Source organism: Sapajus apella, unplaced genomic scaffold (assembly GCF_009761245.1).
Source record: "Sapajus apella isolate SASKATOON/1434 unplaced genomic scaffold, GSC_monkey_1.0 scaffold36, whole genome shotgun sequence".
In the NCBI taxonomy this organism is placed as follows: domain Eukaryota; kingdom Metazoa; phylum Chordata; class Mammalia; order Primates; family Cebidae; genus Sapajus; species Sapajus apella.
The window spans coordinates 26,118,472-26,140,278 of record NW_022436976.1 but is presented as its reverse complement, the minus strand read 5'-3'; the positions used below and the strand labels follow the sequence as shown (position 1 = coordinate 26,140,278).

Genomic DNA, 21,807 nt, shown 5'->3' with positions numbered 1-21,807 from the left:
GTCCAGTCTATCATCAATGGGCATTTGGGTTGGTTCCAGATATTTCTATTGTAAACAGTGCTGCAGTGCACATACGTGTACATCTGTCTTTATAATAGAACGATTTCTAATCCTTTGGATATATACCCAGTAATAGGATTGCTGGGTCAAATGGAATTTCTATTTCTAGGTCGTTAAGGAATTGCCACACTGTCATCCACGATGGTTGAAATAATTTGCACTCCCACCAACAGTGTAAAAGTGTTCTTATTTCTCCACATCCTCTCCAGCATCTGTTGTCTCCAGATTTTATAATGATCGCCATTCTAACTGGCGTGAGACGGTATCTCAATGTGGTTTTGATTTGCATTTCTCTAATGACCGGTGATGATGAACATTTTTTCATGTGTTTGTTGGCTGCATAAATGTCTTCTTTTGAAAAGTTTCTGTTCATATCTTTTGCCCACTTTTGTTTTTTCTTGTAAGTCTGTTTTAGTTCTTTGTAGATTGTGGATATCAGCCCTTTGTCAGATGGGTAGATTGCAAAAATTTTTTCTCATTCTGTTGGTTGCTGGTTCACTCTAATGATTGTTTATTTTGCTGTGCAGAAGCTGTGAAGTTTGATTAGGTCCCATTTGTCTATTTTGGCTTTTGTTGCCAATGCTTTTGGTGTTTTAGTCATGAAGTCCTTGCCTATGCCTATGTCTTGGGTGGTTTTGCCTAGGTTTTCTTCTAGGGTTTTTATCTTGTTAGATCTTACATTTAAGTCTTTAATCCATCTGGAGTTAATTTTAGTGTAAGGTGTCAGGAAGGGGTCCAGTGTCTGCTCTCTGCACATGACTAGCCAGTTTTTCCAACACCATTTATTAAACAGGGAATCCTTTCCCTGTTGCTTGTTTTTGTCAGGATGTCAAAGATCAGATGATTGTAGATGTGTGGTGTTGCCTCCGAGGCCCCTGTTCTGTACCATTGGTCTATATCTCTGTTTTGGTGCCACTATCATGTTTTGGTTGCAGTAGCCTTGTAGTGTAGTTTGAAGTCAGGTAGCGTGATGCCTCCAGCTTTGTTCTTTTTGCTTAGAATTGATTTGGCTGTGTGGGCTCTCTTTTGGTTCCATATGAAGTTTAAGGTATTTTTTTTCCAGTCTGTGAAGAATGTCATAGGTAGCTTGATAAGGATAGCATTGAATCTATAAATTACTTTGAGCACTATGGCCATTTTCACAGTATTGATTCGTCCTAACCATGAGCATGGAATGTTTTTCCATCTGTTTGTATCCTCTCTTATTTCCTTGAGCAGTGATTTGTAGTTCTCCTTGAAGAGGCCCTTTACATCCTTTGTTAGTTGTATTTCTAGGTATTTTATTCTCTTTGTAGCAATTGTGAATGGCAGTTTGTTCTGGATTTGGCTTTCTTTAAGTCTGTTACAATGGGGTCTTCCAAATATACAATCATGTCGTCTGCAAATAGAGACAATTTGACCTCCTCCTTTCCTAATTGAATACTCTTTATTTCTTTTTCTTGCCTGATTGCTCTGGCTAGAACTTCCAATACTATATTGAATAGGAGTGGTGAGAGAGGGCATCCTTGTCTAGTGCCAGATTTCAAACTGAATATCTCCAGTTTTTGCCCATTCAGTATGATATTGACTGTGGATTTGATGTAAATAGCTTTTATTATTTTGAGATTCGTTCTGTTGATACCTAGTTTATTGAGAGTTTTTAGCATAAAGTCTGTTGAATTTTGTCAAAGGGCTTCTCTGCATCTATTGAGATAATCGTGTGGTTTTTGTCTTTGGTTCTGTTTATGTGTTGAATTGCGTTTATAGACTTGCTGTGTGTGTTGATCCAGCCTTGCATCCCTAGGATGAAGCCTACTTGATCGTGATGGATGAGCTTTTTGATGTGCTGTTGCAATCGGTTTGCCAGTATCTTATTAAAGATTTTTGCATCTGTGTTCATCGTGGTTATTGGCCTAAAGTTTCTTTTTTAGTTGAGTCTCTGCCAGGTTTTGGTACCAGAATGATGTTGGTCTCATAAAATGAGTCAGGGAGGATTCCCTCTTTTTGTATTGTTTGGGATAGTTTCAGAAGGAATGGTGCCAGCTCCTCTTTGTACGTCTGGTAGAATTTGGCTGTGAACCTGTCTGGACCTGGTTGTTTTTTGGTTGGTAGGTTATTAATTGCTGCCTCAACTTCAGCCCTTGTTATTGGTCTGTTCAGGGTTTTGACTTCTTCCTTGTTTAGGCTTGGGAGGGTGAGAGTCCATAGAGTTGTTTGTAGTAATAAATTTATGTGCATAGAGTTGTTTGTAGTAATCTCTGATGGTAGTTTGTATTTCTGTGGAATCTATGGTGATATACTCTTTATTGTTTTTTATTGCATCTATTTGATTCTTCTCTCTTTTCTTTTTTATTAATCTGGCTAGTGGTCTATTTTGTTGATCTTTTCAAAAAACCAGCTCCTGGATTTATTGATTTTTTTGAAGGGTTTTTTGTGTCTCTATCTCCTTCAGTTCTGTCCTGATCTTAGTTATTTCTTGTCTTCTGCTAGCTTTTGAGTTTTTTTGATCTTGCTACTCTAGGTCTTTCAATTTTGATGATAGGGTATTGATTTTAGATCTTTCCTTGCTTTTTATGTGGGCATTTATTGCTATAAATTTTCCTGTAGACACTGCTTTATATGTGTTCCAAAGAGTCTGGTACATTGTGTCTTCATTCTCATTGGTTTCAAAGAACATCTTTGTTTCTACCTTCATTTCATTGATAGCCAGTCAACATTCAAGAGCCAGTTGTTCAGTTTCCATGAAGTTGTGTGGTTCTAGTTAGTTTATTAATCCTGAGTTCTAATTTGATTGTACTGTGGTCTGAGATACTGTTTGTTATGATTTCCATTCTTTTGCATTTGTTGAGGAGTGATTTACTTCCAATTATGTGGTCAGTTTTAGAGTAGATGTTATGTGGTGCTGAGAAGAATGGATATTCTATGGATTTGGAGTGGAGAGTTCTGTAGATGTCTAGGTTTGCTTGGTCAAGATCTGAGTTCAAGTCCTGGATATCCTTGTTAATTTTTCTGTCTCATTGATCTAATATTGACAGTGGGATATTAAAGTCTCCCACTATTATTATGTGGGAGTCTAAGTCTCTTTGTAAGTCATTAAGAGCTTGCTTTATGTATCTGGGTGCTCCTGTATTGGTTGCGTACATATTTAGGATCGTTAGCTCTTCTTGTTGCATTGATCCTTTTTACCATTATGTCATGCCCTTCTTTGTCTCTTTTGATCTTTGTTGATTTAAAGTCTATTTTATCAGAGATAGGATTGCAACTCCTGCTTTTTTTTTGCTCTGCATTAGCTTGGTAAATCTTCCTCCATCCCTTTATTTTGATCCTATATGTATCTTTACATGTGAGATGGGCTTCTTGGGTATAGCACACTGATGGGTTTTGACTTTTTATCCAGTTTGCCAGACTGTATCTTTTGATTGGGGCATTTAGCCCATTTACATTTAAGGTTAATATTGTTATGTGTGAATTTGATCCTGCCATTTTGATGCTAGCTTTTTTTTTTTTTCCCATTAGTTGATGCAGTTTTGTCATTGTGTTGATGCTCTTTACTATTTGGTATGTTTTTGGAGTGGATGGTACTGGTTGTTCCTTTCTATATTTAGTGCTTCTTTCAGGAGTTCTTTTAAGGCAGGCCTGGTGGTGATGAAATCTCTGAGCAATTGCTTGTTTGTAAAGGATTTTATTTCTCCTTTGCTTATGAAGCTTAGTTTGACTGGGTATGAAATTCTAGGTTGAAAGTTCTTTTCTTTAAGGATATTGAATATCGGCCCCCTCTCTCTTCTGGCTTGTAGGGTTTCTGCAAGAGGTAGCCTAGTCACAGTCTGCCAGCAGAGGCGTTGCTGAGCTGCTGTGGGCTCTGCCCAGCTGCTGTGCAAACTTCTTTGTGGTTTTGTTTATAGAGGTATAATTAGAACTGCCTCAGTAATGGTGGACTGCCTCTGTAATGGCTGACTGCCTCGGTAATGGCAGATTGCCTTGGTAATGGCAGACTTCCTCGGTAATGGTGGACTGCCTCAGTAATGGCGGACTGCCTCGGTAGTGGCGGACTGCCTCGGTAATGACGGACTGCCTCGGTAGTGGTGGACTGCCTCGGTAATGGCGGACACCCTTCCCCCCATAGAGCTGGACTGTTCTGGGTCCAGCTGCGCTTGCTGTGAAACTCTCAATCCAGAGTCTTTCAGATTGCTGGTCTTTGTGGGGGTGGGACCCACTGAGCCAGATCACCTGGCTCCCTGTTTCAGCCCCCTTTTTTAAGTTGAATGGGTGACCCTGTCTCCCAGGTGTGTCAGGTGCCAATTGAAACGACTGCTCAGATTTGTGTGAGTTTTTGTGTGGAGACCCACAGCGCCAGCTGAAACAGCCATGCTGGAGACCCTTGGTGCTTTTCTGCCTGGAAATCTCCTGGTCTGTGGGTAGTAAAAACTCATTAGGAAATACAGTGATTACTCACCCTCTGCGTTCTCGCTGAGAACTGCACTCCAGAGCTGTTCCTATTCAGCCATCTTGGATTGTCTCCCACAAGTCAGTGGTTTTTAGTATATTCACTGAGTTGTATTACCATCAACTTAATTATACTTTAAAACACTGCCATCACTCTGAAAAGGAATCTCATGCCCTTCACCAGTTAACTTGCCCCCTGTTCCTCTCAGCTCTACTCTTTGCAGCTGTTAATCTACTTGCTGTTTACAGATTTTCCTAGTCTTTCTAGAATATGTAATCATATACTTGGTGGTTTTTGTGACTGACTCTTTCAAGGTGCATCCATGTTGTAGCATGTATCAGTGCTTTATTCTTTTTATTGCCAAATCATGCCCCATTGTATGGATATACTGCATTTTGTTTATTCATTCTCCAGTTCGTGGACATTTGGGTTGTTTCTACCTTTTAGCTGTTATGAATAATGTTGCTATGAATTTTTATGTACAAATTTTTATTTAGATATGTTTTCATTTTTCTTGAGTATATATGTAAAAATGGTATTGATGGGTCATATGGTAACTATGGTTAACTTCACATCCTTATCAACACTTATTATCTTTTTGATTTTAACTATCCTAGTAGATATAAAATGAAATGTCATTGTGTTTTTGATTTGCATTTCTCTATAAACCAATGTTGTTGAGCATGTTTTATGTACTTATTATCCATTTGTATATCTTCCTTGGAAAAATGTCTGTTAAATCCTTTGCCCATGTTTTACTTAGGTTATATGCTTTTTAATTATTGGGTCGAAAAAGTTTTTTATGTATTCTAGATATAAGTTCCTTGTCAGGTATATGATTTGCAATTGTTTTTTCTATTCTATGTGTTGGTTGTTTCACTTTCTTGATGATATAGTTTGCAGCACTAAGTATTACATTTTGATGAGATCAGAGTTACTTGTTTTTCCTTTTGTTGTATTTCCTTTTGTTGTATTTCCTTTTTTGGTGATGTTTCTAAAAAAAAAAAAAAAAAAAAAAAAAAGATTGGGTAACCTAAGGTACAAAGATTTGCCCTGTGTTTTTCATTTAAAAAGTTTTTTAGTTTTAGCTCCTGTAGTCTGTGATCTGTTTTGTATATGGTGTGATGTAGGCATCTGACTTTATTCTTTTGCGTGTTGATACCTAGTTGTCCCAATAATAACTGGTTGATAAAACTATTCTTACTATATCAATTTGCCTTGGTATTCTTGTTAAAAAATCACTTGGCCATGATACTTTAATGGAATGGTGTACACACGTCATTATACATTTGTGAAAATCCATAGCATGTATAACAAAAAGAGCGAACCCTAATATAAATTATGGGCTTTAGTCAATAACAGTGTATCAACATTGGCTCATCAGTTCTAACAAATTGCCATACAAATGCAAGATATTAATAATAGAGGAGACTGAGAGTGAGAAGAGGGTAAGGGGAATATAAAGACACTCTGTGTTTTCTGCTCAATTTTTCCAAAACCCTAAAACTGCTCAGAAAATAACCTCTATTAATAATTTAAAAGGTTTAAAAAATCATTTGCCCACAAATGTAAGGGCTTATTTGTAGTCTTTTAATAGTCTATTATTGGTCTTTATGTCTAATCTTATGCTAGTACCACACTCATGTATTGATAATTTGTTACTGTAGTTTTGTAGTTTTGAAATGGAAAGGGTAAGTTTTCAAACTTTATTCTTCTTCAAGGTTATTTTTGTTATTCTGATTCCCTAGCATTTTCATGTGAATCCTGAAATCAGCTTGTCAATTCTTGCAAAAAAAAAAAAAAAAAAAAAAAAAAGGCAGCTGAGATTTTGATAAGAACTTACTGATCTGTAGATTAATGTAGACTAATTTAGAAATGATGTCACTTAGTATTATTTTTCTACTCCATGAATGTGGGATACCATTTCATTTATTTAGATCTTAAGTATCTTTCAACAATATTTTGTAGTTTTCAGTGTGCAAGACTGGTACCTTTTAAACATGTATTCCTAAGTGTTTCATTCTTTTTGTTATTTTAAATAAAATTCTTTTATCAATATCACTTTTTGATTTGTTAACTGCTAATATATAGAAATGCAATGGAGTTTTGTGCATTGATCATGAATCTTTCAGCCTTGTTGAATTTGTTTATTGGTTATCACAGTTTTTTGGTAAGTTTCTCAGGATTTTCTATATATAATATTAGGACCACTGCAAATAGAATTGGTTTTACTTCTTTATTTGCAGTCCTGATACTTTTTATTTTTCTTGCCAAATTGTACTGGTTAGAATTGTCAGTTCAATGTTAAAATAAAAGTGGCAAGAACAGATATCATTTTTTTGATTCTGATCTTAGGGGAAAAGCATTGAATTTTTCACCATTATGTATGAAATTAGCTGTGAGTTAGTTGTTTTCATTTTTAGATGCCCTCTATAAGACTGAAGAAGTTTCCTTCTATTCATAGTTTGTTGCCTGCTGTTATCATAAAAGGGTGTTGGATTTTGACAAATGCTTTTTCTGGGTCAGTGAGATGACATATAGTATTTGTATTTTATTATATTAGTTTGATGTATTACATTGATTTTTGCATGTTAAACTGATCTTGCATTACTGAGATAAATTCTACTTGTTTATAATATATACTTTTAAAAAATATGTTGGCAGATTCAGTTTGCGAATATTTCATTGAAGATTTTTCCATCAGTATTATAAGGGATATCGGTTTGTAATGTTCTTGTGAGGTCATCACCTGGTTTTGATATCACTAGCCATCTAGAGTGAGTTGAGAAATTTTCCCTGCTCTTTTATGTTTTGGGAAAGTTTGTGAAAATTGGTATTAATTCTTCTGTAAATGATTTGTGGAGTTCAGTTTTCTGGCCTTGAGCTTTATTTTTAGGCAGTTAACAAATTACTAATTCAATCTTCTTAGTTGCTCTAGGTCTATTCAGATATTCTATGACTTCTTGAGCTAGTGTTACTAGTTTGCCTCTTTTTAGAGATTTGTCAATTTAATTTATCTAATTTATTGGCTTACAGTTGTTTATTGTTGTTTCTTCTTTATGTGACAAACAAGAGAATTTTGGTAAGTAGTGATATCCTCTCCCTTATTTCTAATTTTGTAATTTGAGTTTCTCTGTTTTTTTCTTGGTTAGTTTAGCTAAAGATTTGTCAGTTTTGTAGATCTTTTCAAAGAACTATCTTGTGGCTTTTAAATTTGTTTTCTATTTTCTATTATTTTTACTCTAATATTTAATAATTCATTGGTAAAGGAACACAAATTCCTTTGTATTTAAGGTTTTTTTTTTTTTCCTAGTCAAAAGTTATTGATTTAAAATTATATAGACACTTACAGCTTTAAATTTACCTCAGGATTTATTTTGCTGTATTCTGTGTTTTAGCATATTACATTTTTGTTTAATTCTTTTGAATTTATTTTTACTTTCCCTTATGATTTCTTCTTTGACACTTGGTTGCTTATGAGTATCTTGCTCAATTTTCACATATTTGTGAATATCCTAAGTCTCCCTGTGCCATTGATTTATTTAATTCCATTGTGGTCAGAGAACATAGTGTGTATGCATTCAGTCCTTTGAAAATCATAGAGCCTTGTTTTATGACCTAGCCTGTGGTCTGTTGTGGAGAGTATTCCATGTGGATTTTTAAAAAATGTGTTTTCTACTGTTGGATAAAGTGCTATATATGTCAGTTAGATCTGGTTGGTTTATAGTGTTGTTCAAGTATTCTACCTTGAATCTTTGTGTATAGTTCCATCTTATTATTAAAAGTAGGATACTGATATTTCCAATTATTGTTGTTGTATTGTCTCTTTTTTCCTTTAATTCTGTCAGTTTTTACCTCATGTATTTTAGGTCTGTTTTGTTAGGTTCATTTACATTTGTGATTATTTATCTTTCTGATAGATTGATTTTTCTAATATCTCTTTTTTTTCTAGTTACAATATTTGTCTTAAAGTCTGTTTTGTTTAATGTTAGTATAATCCTCTATCTTTCTTTTGGTTAATGTTTGCATCATATTTTTCACTCTGTTATTTTCAAACTATATTTGTGTCTTTTATACTAAGATCTATTTCTTCCACCTAGATCATTTTTAATTGATTCTACCAGTATTTGCTTTTTGATTAGAGTTTATAATCCATTTACATTTATTGTAATTAGTGATAAAAATACCACTTAGGTCTGCCAGTTTGCTATTTGTATTCTATATGTCTTTTTTCATCTCCGTTTCTCTACTACTGCCTTCTTTTCTATTATATATTTTCAGTATACCAGTTTAGTTCCTTAGTTTCTTTTATAAGTTTTTAAAACTTGTTTTCTAATGATTGTTACAGGGAATTCCAATTAGCATCTTACCTTGAAACAATTCATTTAGAGTAAATGGTAACTTAATTTTAATAGTATACTGAAAACTCCAAAATAAAAATTTTTCCTCCCTTCTGGTTTATGCTATTATTGTCACACAAATTATATCTTTATGCATTATAAACTTATAAATGCTGTTTTATAATTAATGCTTTATACTGTTGTCTTTTAAATAAAATTGAAGACGGAAAGAGTTAAAAGTATGTTAATTTTAAAAATATATTTGTGTATATGGTTACCTCTGTTGGTGGTCTTTCTTTGGGTAAATTAAAATTACTCACTAGTGTCCTTTTCTTTCTACCTGAAGGACTCTTTTTAGTATTTTTCTGTCAAGAAAGTCTGCTAATGGCACATTCTGTATTTTGTTTACTCTTGGAAAAATTTCAGTGTATCTTTCGCATTCAAAACATGTTTTGCTAGATATGAAATTCTTGTTTGACAGTCTTTTTCCTTTAGCATTTTATGTCATCCTACTGTGTTATGGTCTCCATTATTTGATGAGAAATCTGCTGTTAATCTTGTTAAGGTTCCTTTTATGTGATTAATCATTTTTCTCTTGCTGCTTTTAAGATTTTCACTGTACCCTAAGCTTTCAGCAGTTTCATTTTGATATATCTAGGTGTGTGGATCCCTTTGAGTTTATTGTACTTGGAGTTTGTTGAACCTCTTAAAATTGTAGATTGATGATGCAAGATTGGAAAAAAATTGATTTCCAGATTTGAAATATTATATTATTTTAAATGTCAGGTTTTCAAGAAAAATGCAAAATATACAAGACATGATCTCTTTCTTTTTTATGGCTGCATAGTATTTCATGGAGTATATGTACCACATTTTCTTTATACAATCTGTCATTAATGAATATTTAGACTGATTACATGAATTTGCTTTTGCTCTTATTAATAGTGCTATAGTGCACATTTGTAGGCATGTGCCCTTTTTAAAGGATGGGGGGGATTTTATAAATTTTTATAAAATTTGGTAAGTTTTTAGCCATCTTTCTCTTCTTCTGGGTTTCCTGTTTTGTGTATATTGGCACATTTAATGGCATCCTACAGATCTGTGAGACTCCTCTGCTGAAGTCTGCAGTGAGCCCATCTAGTGATTTTTTTTTTTTTTTGACATGGTCTTGCTCTGTCACCCAGGCTGGGGTGCAGTGGCACAATCACGGCTCATTATAGCCTCAACCTCTCGGGTATGAAGCAGTCCTCTTACCTCAGTCTCCCTAGTAGCTGGGACTACAAGCACACTCCACCATACCTAGCTAGTTTTTGTATTTTTTGTAGAGACAGGGTTTGCCATGTTGCCCAGGCTGGTCAAACTCCTGGGCTCAAGTGATTTGCCCACCTCAGCCTCCCATATTGAATTTTTTGTCTGTTTTGCTTTTTTAGAGAGAGAGAGAGAGAGAGAGAGAGAGAGAGAGAGAGAGAGAGATGGGGACTCACTATGTTGGCCAGGTTGGTCTTGAACTCCTGGCCTCAAACAGTTCTTTAACCTTGGCCTCCCAAAGTACTGGAATTAACAGGCATGAACCACCACACCCGGACCCTATAGTGAATTTTTTATAACATTCATTGTTTTTTCAACCAAAATTTCTAGTTGATTCTTTTTTATAAATTCTCTTACACTCTCTTTGGTGAGACATTATTATAATTTCCTTTAATTCTTTACAAATGGTTTGCTTTAAGTTCTCTGAACATACTTAGAATACCTCTCTCTGTCTTAGTCTAGTATATCCACCCACTAGGACCCTCAATGGCTGTTTCTGTTGACTCTTTTTTTTTAAAACCTTGTATATAGGCTATCCTGTTTCTTTGTGTATTTTGTATTTTTGTTGAAAGTCTGACATTTAACTAATATAAAATTTCAAATCTGGAAATCAGATTTTTTTCAGTCTTAGGGTTTATTATTGTTGCTGTTTGTTTTTTTAAGTGACTTTTTTTTGGACTAATTCTTTGTATTGTGTAGCCACTGAAGTTTCTGCTCAGTTACCACTGTGGTTAGTTCATGATTGGTCAGAGATTACCATAGATGCCTTGAGTCAATAACTCTCACAGCCTAACATGTCAGAGCTTTTTAAAGATTCCTATGGGCATCCTGTTTCTCAGATCTTTCTTGTAAATTTTTGGTGAGGCTCTTGTGTACCACAGGCATTATCACAGCCTTCGGCACCTGTGGTGGTAAATGGTTGCTGATGATTCTGTTTGCCAAATGTCTTGGAAATACTGTAGGGCTTGTCCTGCAGAGCAAGCAGTGAATCAGGTCAAATCATGAAGAATCCCTATAAATGGGGTCTAGGGAGGTACAAGACAGGTTAAACAGTGACAGTTCTCTGAGGATGGGGCTATTTAAAGGAACCCTATATCCAGTCTGCCCAGTAGTTGCTAGAGCTGCTGGTTTTCACAGCTCCAGCGATTGAAAGGTTGCTGGTTTTCAAGGCTACTTCAGAGCTGGGGAGATGGGAATAGTAGTTGGAAAAGTTAAAAGAGCAAAAAGCTTGCTATTCTAACCAAGGTTTAGCAGGTTTACTTTAATAAATGCTCATCAGACTGTCGTAGGCCTTTGGCTTATTCCCAGAATTCTGAAATAGTTGGTAGTGACAAATGTGCTAGTGTGTGTGTTACATTAATGGAGGAACAGATTTACAGAGGTCTTTGTGCCTGTTTATGCTAGATCTCCAACCTATAGGGTTCAGAGATCCTTAAGGCACCTACAGACCCCTTGAATCAGTTACCAGTTTACTGCTAAATTGATTTGAAATACGCAATGGATTAATTAGAGCTTAGTTTCTGGACTTGGAACATAACAGCATTTAATAGATGATTTTTATGTTCAGCAGTACTTTTCAAGTTCTGGGAAAACAATTTAAACATGAGCCTTCTGTCCAGAACCTAGGAAGTTTGTCATTGGTGTAGACCCTAAAATAAAATAGTCAATGACATAAAGTACCAGTTTGCTGCCCTTGGAAAATGGTGTTTTTCCACCAGTGCATACCTCCAGGATACTAATTATCACTCCTTCAGTTGAGTTTCACGGTAGTGGTAAAAAGAAGTAACTAGTCTCCAGTATCTCTTACACACCAACGTATATTCTGGATCCTTGACTAACTACCACCTTTGTTACTCAGAACACCTCTGCAAGGATTTATGTATCCGTATTCCTATTTTGAAGTTATGGATACTGAAGCCAAAGAGTTATATAAGTTGCCTAAGACAGTAAAGCCAGGAAGTGGTGAAACTGATATTCAACCCATGCCTCCAAAGTCCACGCTCTTTTATTACCCCAGTTGCATATCTGTCCTCTGTTACATAATTGCATTCATTTTGTTCAAAGATAAACTATCTGATGGGGAAGTCAAAACCATGTATTATATAAAGACACATATTATTAATGTAACTTAATAGAAAATGAGCCTCTTAAAACTAAATCATTGTCGCTTAAAATTAACTATCAAGCTAGTTAAGCTAAATTATTGTAAGCATAAAGTGCATTGTTTATAGGCAGAGTTATATACTTTGCTGATGTCAACAATTCTTTTCAGAGACTAATTGAGCAGCGTGATACTTTGAAAGAAACGAATGAAGAACTTCGATGTTCACAAGTACAACAGGATCACCTAAACCAAACAGGTTAATTTTGTTAGATTTAGAAAAGTTTCAGCCTGGGGAACATAGTGAGACCCCATTCAACAAAAAATAAAAACTTAACATGTCATGGTGGTGCATGCCTATATTCCTGTCTACCTGGGAGGCTGAGGTGGGAGGATCATTTGAGCCCAGGAGTTTGAGGTTGCAGTGAGCTATGATTGTACCACAGCACCCCAGCCTTGGTGACAGAGAGAGATCCTATCTCTAAGAAAAAAAAAAAATAAAGAGTTCTTTTAAAATAGTTGAAATACTGAAATGCTAATTTATTTTTTGTTATTTTTTAGGTGCATCTGCTACAAAAAGTTATGAAAATCTTGCTGCTGAGATTATGCCTGTGGAATATAGGTAAATTTGTTTCTGTCATTTGATAGAATTATATTTAATATTATAACATTTTGTTTTTGTAAGTGTCTTGGCCTTTAAAAACTTATTTTGTGAATCATAGAGCTGAAAATTGCTGTTTGATCTACTTAAACTTTCTAAATCAGATTATTATTGTTACCACAGCAATTTAAAATTTTATCAGAAGTAAAATTTTACAAACCCGTTGAATAACATATTCTAATTTTTATGACATGACCCCCATAATACAAAATTGCTTTAACTAGGGAGGTATAAGTATATACTTTAAAGTTAGAAAATTATTAGAAGACAAAAATAAATATGATTTAATAAGTCTTTGATGGGGGAAGTGGTAAATGTATAAAATGAGAATAGTTACTTATCTTGCATAGTGGGGAGTCAATCATTAAGTTAAAATTAGTAATTTAAAAAATAGCCCTATGAGCTTTTTTAGAAAGAGTTATGGTATTAGCACAGTCCTGCAGGATCTGCACATGTACCCCAGGACTTAAAGTACAATTTAAAAAAAGAGTTATGGTATTGGCATTCAGAACAACAAAAATTGGGATTAATTGAAATTAGTTGCTTTTGAAGAAAGGGATTTGGCAGGGGAACAATTAAAGGAGAGTATGACTTCCCTATTTAATACAAACAATAATAAAGTAAAATCAATACTAATAAAAAGTTGCATTTTTAAAAAGTACATGTAAATCTTTAATAAAAAATTTTAGAAAGAGAAGATCTAGAAACTGTCTTATTACCATTATAAAGTATCTCTTAAAATTTTAGTCAAACTATTGCTTCTTAAAGCTATTTCTTTTATGTATTTATAAGAATATACTGTGTGTTTCCTTTAGTGAATAGTTTCTTAATTACCAAAGTAAAATAATTTCTATTATCTCCCTGGGAATGACATAATAATAATTTAATTATTTATAGCATAATCCTACATGGTGCCTCTAAAATTTTACTACTTTTTTTAAAGGCACAGTATTGCAGTGTACATAATTTTTTCTTAACACTTACATAAGTTTTTGTTGCAGTTTAAGAGTTTTATGCCCTACCAGCTGTGTTAGCTGGACCTGCTTGCATCTTAAAATGGCAGCTATTGAATGGACAGGAATTTCCTTTTTTTAACTAAAGAATATAATGACTCAAATTCTTAAAAATTAAAGATTTTGCTTTGTAACATCAGGGAGGTGTTTATTCGACTGCAACATGAAAATAAGATGCTTCGCTTACAACAAGAAGGCTCTGAGAATGAACGTATTGAGGAACTTCAGGAGCAGCTAGAACAGAAACATCGTAAGATGAATGAACTGGAAACTGAGCAGAGGTGATGTGCTCCTTAGTAATTGAAAATCTTGGCGATTTAATTAGCGAACCACAAAATCTTGATTCACAAAAGTGGAAAATATTATTGTAGTTAAAGTAATTAGAATCACCTAGAAATAGTTTGAATTTTTTTTGTTGGTAGTCTTTCATCACTATAAGCTTCACTCTGTGAAAGAAGTCAAGTGATTCATTTCAGTTATATTTATAAAATATATACATAATCCATTAATTTCAGCAGCCTTGGTTAACCAGGCTACTTATTCTTTTTATTATTATTATTATTTTGAGACAGAGTCTTGCTCTGTCACCCAGGCTGGAGTGCAGTGGCACGATCTCTGCTCACTGCAGCCTCCACCTCCCCAGTTCGAGTGATTCTCATGCCTCAGCCTCCCTAGTAGCTGCAATTAGAGATGTGCACCACCACACCCTGCTAATTTCAGTTTTTTTTTTTTTTTTTTTTTTCCTTTTTGAGATGGAGTCTTGCTCTGTCACCCATGCTGGAGTGCAGTAGCACGATCTGGGCTCACTGCAACCTCTGCCTCCCATGTTCAAGTGATTCTCCTGCCTCAGCCTCCAAGTAGCTGGGACTATAGGCGTGTGCCACTATACCTGGCTAATTTTTTTGTGTATTTTTAGTAGAGACGGGGTTTCACCATATTGGCCAGGCTGGTCTCAATCTCCAGACCTCGTGATCTACCCGCCTCAGCCTCCCAAAGTACTGGGATTACAGGCATGAACCACCACACCTGCCCAATTTCTGTACTTTTTAGTAGAGACGGGGTTTCACCATGTTGGCCAGGCTGGTCTCAATCTCCTGACCTCAGGTGATCCACCTGCCTTGGCTTCCCAAAGTTGCTGGAATTTCAAGCATGAGCCACTGTGCCCAGCCCAGCAGGCTACTTATTTTTGAATTTCATTTAGATATGTTTACAATTCAGAATATTTGACAATAAATAAATGACAATTTGGTTTTCTACTTGTCTCATGCATAGATGAGATGTAGATTGTGGAATCAAATTTAAATCCCACTTTTAATTTAACTTATTAACTGTTTCTGGACAAGTTACTTAAACTTACACTCAGTGCTTTCAAGTGTAAATACAAGTTGTTAGGAAGACTATAGATAATGAGCTTAAGGCAAATGATGTACTTACCTGGTACCAATGAAGTGCTCAAAACTTTTTCTAATCATAATAATATACTTTTCTAAGTACTTTTTTGCTATTAACTCAGTAAATCCTCATAATAACTCTATGAAATAGTAACTATGATTAGCTCTTTTTCTATGGATAAGGAATATGGATACAGAGAAGTTAAATAACTTACCTAAAGTTATATAGCTAGTAGCTTTGGATCCTACATAATGAACTCTCTGTCAATCTGATTACTGAATGTTTACTTTTAACTATTATGGTAACCTGCTTGTTATAAATAGCACTCTTACTATAAGGGTATTTGGATTTATTTAACCTTTATTGAATCCTAGAGACCAACAAGTTTTAGACACACGTGAATCTTATCTTTTTCAAACTTGTGTGTATAATGTTACGTGAACTGTGGTTAAAAGAAGAATAACAATTTAGTTTTCTGAAGAGGCCATTAAATATTACTATATTATTCAGTTCTATACCACTTGTTGGCACTGGGGAAACCATTCCAGCTTTTAAGGAATTAACATAGGAAAGTAGAAATGTAAATAGATAATTGCTGTATTATGTGATAACTACAACAATGGAGTATTATAACGGGTAGGTGAGTTAATGTGTGTGGATATACATGGAGGGAGACGGAGATACTAACTCTTGCTGGCAACTTCCAGTGGAAGTAACTCTTAAGCAGAGTTTTAAATAATGAGATTTTGCCATGTTAGAATCTGAATTAGTTGCTAGTACCAGTCCCTTTAATTTAAATTTAAAAAACCATGTAGAAATGATTGGAAAATGGTTGACTACTTCTTCCAGTACACTGTGAAATCTGAAATAGAAGACGGAAACCTTGTTTTCATTCATTAAAAATACAACTATAGAAAAATTAAGCTGATTTTCTGATTTTTCTAACAGTGAGTACAGCGTAGAAATGTTTTTGCCACCGACATTTAAGTTCCTTAAAATTTTAAATGTAGGCTTATATAGAAGTAGTCTACCCTACTCTATGTTATTACTAGGCACAGATAATTGTTCTGCATTTGTCATTGCTGTAAAAATATATTTTAGTTAATTTGCTAACTGGATGTACCTTTGTAGATCCTTAAGTACTTTTTCAATACAAATAAATGCTTATGACTCATCTTACAATAGGCTGAGCAAAGAGCGCATTAGAGAATTGCAGCAGCAGATTGAGGACCTCCAGAAGTCTTTACAGGAACAAGGATCCAAGTCTGAAGGCGAAAGTGTAAGTAACTTGGAAATTATAATAATTCTGCTGTGTATGGCTTCTCTCTAATAGGTCATGATGCCCAAATTAATCTTGTATTTGAAAGTGCAGCCCTTATCATTGAGAGTACCCTTAAATACCGTATATATCTGCATAATAGATGCAATGATTTTGCCAACTTGGGGACTATCAGTTGATCATGTACATTGGAAGGTAATTTCTATCTGTCCTACTTCAACAGTTATACCAAAGTTCATGATGATTCTTGATTGAGAGCATATTACAATTGAGGCCTTCATAATTCTGGTGGAATTCCAACAGAGCTGTCCTGAGAAAAATCCAAATGAGAGTTACTAGCAGTCAGAATTGAGGAAACCTTCTAGTGGGAAAAGAGAGAATGGGGAAATGATTTCTACCAAAACAGAATGCCAAAAATGGATTATACCCATCTCTGAAGGACAGAAACTTTAATGCAGTCTTGGAAGCGTCGCTTATTTCTTTTTCCTTCCTTAATGATTCATGGCCTTACCAAGTTCTGATGGTTTTTAATGGCAGATATTGTGAGGGCAGAGATAAGAGGATTTAAAAGAGATCAAACTTAGCTTAAATCTCACTATACCTAGCAACTTTTTTATAGTTTGGTCTTTTTATGTGAAGAGGAAAAGAAGTAATGATTGAGAGAGGGATGTACTTAATTAAAAATAAAAAAAAAATGGACTAGATATGTGTTAGGTATGTCTTTATTGATTGAGATTAGATAGAATGTTAGGTGATATACCTGTGTTGATGGGGGAGGAAAGTCTGCAGAGTAAGTAAAGAGATGAAAATTGAAAGGGTTGCATTTCCTTTCTGTCTTTTATGTGCTTTATATTATTTTCTTTTTTCTTCCCTGGGGGCTTGGAAAATAGAAATCGTCTCATGCATGGCGGCATCTCATATGTGCATATATACGGTATTGTAACTTCTCTAATACAAATATTATTTTAAGCCACACTAGAGAATACTTTTAAAACGAGGTCTTGGAGGGGGAGCGCATTTTGGCTTGCAGTATTTTAAAGATAAATGTCTTTATTATTTTAATATATTGGTGTCCAACTCGTATTTCAAATTGTGTATTTTAAACACTTCACCTATACAGTAGGTGTGGAAAAACTATTGCAATTTAAAGTACTGGTTTTTAAAAGAGGAAATTGTATGTTTAAAATTTTGCATTTTAGCAGTATTCAGTTGCTTCATTTTGGTGTTCATTATTAAAGTATTTGCAATTATAATAATAAAGTTTTATTATAAAGATAATTATTTTAGATCTTTAAGTTTGTTCCTCATAAGAGGCCCAAAATCTTAAAATTTGTATTCTGAATAAATGATTCTTTAATATTTTAATGTTTGATACTCCTCAGTATAGCACATTGAGCTTGCATTTGCCATTTTTCAAGTTCAGATTTAATTTTTATTCAGAAATATGAGGCATTTTTCTTTCGTTGTTGTTTTTAATCTCATTTTCTATTTTTTCTTTCCTTTTGGAAGTAAAAAAAAGAACCTAAAAAGTTCATGCTTCTTAAAATGGGTTATTAGAAATACAAATTTTAAAAATACAGTTTTGCACAGTACACCTTTAGAAGGAGGCAAAGAGATTTAGATGTCTGGAAAATTGACCTTTGTCAAGATAGTCATCTTACAGCAATTTTTTTTTAAATTTTATAGTCCAGCAAATTAAAGCAGAAGTTGGAAGCTCATATGTAAGTAAAACTGATACTCCTTTTCAAATATGAGAGGGGAGGGGTTGTAAAAGCCTCTAAAGTTAATCTCCTTTTCAGATTTTGTTTAGAAAAGCAAATATCTTGATGCTAACTGATACTCACACCTGCTGCAAAAACTGAAAAGCATGCTAAAGGTTCAGCCTGCCTGCTTACCCACCCCAAATTCCTACTTCTTTCATTTAATATCATTTGAAATGTTTAAAAAACATAACTATCACAACTAGATTAATGGGATGTTAAACCTATAAAATATTTTACTTTCTTAGGAAGCAGGGATGGCAAGGGAAACAATTTAACCTTTTTGGCACCCACCCGCTATGTGCCTGACTTTACATCCTCATGATGACCACTATAGTCAGGCAGATAGTATTCCCATTTCACAGGTGAGGAATTAAGGATCAGAAAGTGGCTTGCCTAAGGTCGACAAATGTTATATGGCAGAAACAAGTTTTCATTCTTAGGTCTGTCTGACCCCAAGCTCCATACTTTTTCTACCACTTAGGGAAAAACTCACAGAGGTCCATGAAGATTTACAGAAGAAACAAGCACTCATTGAAGATCTTCAGCCAGATTTAAATCAAAATGGTAGGTATTTGTGAAAACTTGGATCAGACAACAGTGTATATAAGGACCTTACCCTGTTTTATTGAAGGATACAAGGTCTATGTGTAAGTTTTCACACAATGCATAGATATATATATTGTAAAAAAGAACCATTATAATTTTTAGTGCTGAAGTGATTAATAAATGATATTAAAGCAAAAAAAAAACTAATTAAATTGATGGATATATGGGAGTATCAAACATTAAAAAATAAATTATAATTTGTGGAAATGTGGATAAAAATGACTTCAAATCAGATTGATAAGAACTTCAAAACATTGTGTAGAAATGCTTTATTTTTCTTGTGGTTGTGCTTACTGTGAGGTATACTTGCTGTTTATACTTGATAGAAAGCAGAAAAAGAACTAAATAAAGCAGATTGTAGATTTTTTTTAAGGGACAAATAATAAATAATTGAGGATGTATTGGTTGTATTTCCAAACTTTTAGATAAGAATTCACTACAAAGAATAAATAGTAGGCTTCTCATTTAAGTTATCTTATCAGTCTTTAGAAAATAAATATTATAATTTTATGTGAGGATGAAATATTTTAATAGTAAATATTAATAACTGGTCATGTTTCATTTTATTTTTACTAATAGTACAAAAGATCAATGAACTTGAAGCTGCTCTTCAGAAGAAAGACGAAGATATGAAAGCAATGGAAGAAAGATACAAAATGTACTTGGAGAAAGCCAGAAATGTGAGTGACTTATCTTTCAGAGCTCAAACCTTGGGGGCCCATGTTTTAGCGAGGCCCTTTTCACCAGACTTTTCTGCCGTTCTTGTATCTGTATCTAATCACTTTTAACTGTACTGCCTCACCTACCAGGTTTCTTTGGTATTTCCAGGTCAGTTCACATACTCTTAGTCTGACTCATCAGTGTCAGATAAAATAAACCATAACTAACAGGGACTGTTTAGACACAGACTGTAGTGACGTCAAGAGGCAATGGCTATAATGTATGGAATGTTAAGTTCTTGGAAAATAAGCCTAGAATTCTTATTTGCTAGAATCTTGGCAAATGTGCTAAGAACATAATTTTTCTAGGAATAGCAAAATGAACATTTTATCTTTTGTAAAAATTTAGCTCTTTAAATGTGTTTAAAAATTGTTGTATTATTTAGTTTTAGATTAGACAGCTAAACACTTTTCAAATGTTCATTGGACTCAAGGTTTAACAAGATAGACGTTTACTTCATAGTCACATTGAGTCCAATCATGAATGGGGAAGGAACACTGCTTCATGTAGTCATTCAGAGTCCTAAGCTGACAGAGGCTCTGCCTTCTTCAGCATAGGGGTCCCAGGTTCACTTGACATTGTCCAACTAGTACATGAGAAAAGACAACCTAGATTGCATAGGAGATATATAATGGCCTGAAAACTGCATAAATCACTTTCACTCCCACTTTGGATACAGGGATGTGACCACACCCAGCTTTGGGAAGCACAGCTATGTTTCTAGAAGAAAAGAGAAATAGGCTTGGTAAATATGTAGGCAGTTTCTACTGTAATTAAGTTTCTTCAGTTACAAATGTGTAAATGTTTATGGTAGAAAATATAAAATATAGGACGGTTCCCAGAGACACTATTGTTAACATTTTAGTGTATTTTCTGTTTAACAGTTCATTTTTTTCTATGTATATTTTCTCTGATGGGTGATCGTAACGTGTATGTGTGTACACAACACACATATACGTATATAAAACTTGTATTTTTAAACTTAATATTTATTGAGCACTTACTATGCTAAATACTAGGTAGAAATACAACAGTGAGTAAGACAGACAGACGCTACATTTATGGAACAGACTTTGCAAAAGTAAAATAATGCCTGTATAATATTTGTGTGGGATATAGCATAGTTTACTTAAGCATTATCCTACTATTAGAATTAATCTGTATTCATTTTCTTTTGGTTTTTTGATCCTAGAAATAAGACTATAGGCAACATAATTATACAGAAAGCTTTCTCTTTATTTTGGTTTATTATCTTAACCTTATTTCCTATAAATGGAAGTACTGGGTCATATAGTAAGACCATAAGATGCTTAATATGTATTTCTAAATGACATTTTAAAAGGATTGTAAATAATTGAACAAAACTATGACAATGAATACCATATTCTTGCCACCATTGAATAATATCATTTAAAAGACAGTTGCTTGTTTTCATAAACATGATTTTTTCCCGTTACCTTATTTGAGGCAAGAAGTTTAAATGATGGTTAAGATACTGGCTAAAGTAATAACATATGTCCATTGTAGAAAATTCAGAAAATATAAAATCGTTTATCATTTAGACATAATAAACTATGATTTGCTCTTTGTAATTAAATTGATATAAATTATTTAATGTGTTCTGCTTTTATGGTGTGCATTCCATGAGGGCAGGTACCGTGTCTCCCATAAATTGCTGAATCCTCATATCTGCCACATAGTTAACACTCAGTAAATGGTTTTTGGATGAATAAAGGAGCCACAGTAATATTTTAGTATATTACCATCCAGTCTTTTTCTTTTCTTTTACCTCTATAAATATAGATGACATTTTCCTAACTCATTAAATAATTTGAAATATTTTTAATAGTTTTATAACTATATCATACAGATGTCCCCGTTGGAAATATATGGTTTTTGCTTGAAATGTATTCTTGACATTTCTGAATTGTTTTTCTAACAGAATGCTATCTCCATAGTTTAGCTGAATCTCTTTACTACATTCAGGTCAAACATTTCTTTTTACTCAATTTTTAGTAATTAACATAAATATGCTTCAGCACCCTACCTTTTGCAAATAAAATCACCAGCATTTGTTATATTGATCTTATATATTGAATTACATTTGACTAGATAATAATAGTAAAAAAGATTATTGCTAA

General features: G+C 34.0%; 1 protein-coding gene across 2 annotated transcripts in view; it reads left to right on the top strand.

The window, feature by feature from the left end:
* HOOK1 (hook microtubule tethering protein 1) overlaps positions 1–21,807 on the top strand; it is a 63,564-nt gene that overhangs the window by 33,007 nt on the left and 8,750 nt on the right. The window contains exons 13-20 of one of the 2 annotated variants that reach the window (XM_032296841.1): positions 7,557–7,565; positions 12,404–12,491; positions 12,794–12,854; positions 14,047–14,187; positions 16,484–16,577; positions 18,264–18,298; positions 18,822–18,904; positions 19,526–19,626. In XM_032296841.1, coding sequence (XP_032152732.1) covers positions 7,557–7,565; positions 12,404–12,491; positions 12,794–12,854; positions 14,047–14,187; positions 16,484–16,577; positions 18,264–18,298; positions 18,822–18,904; positions 19,526–19,626 — 612 coding nt within the window. The remainder of the gene's footprint in view (positions 1–7,556; positions 7,566–12,403; positions 12,492–12,793; positions 12,855–14,046; positions 14,188–16,483; positions 16,578–18,263; positions 18,299–18,821; positions 18,905–19,525; positions 19,627–21,807) is intronic. The other variant, XM_032296842.1, reaches the window with a different exon arrangement.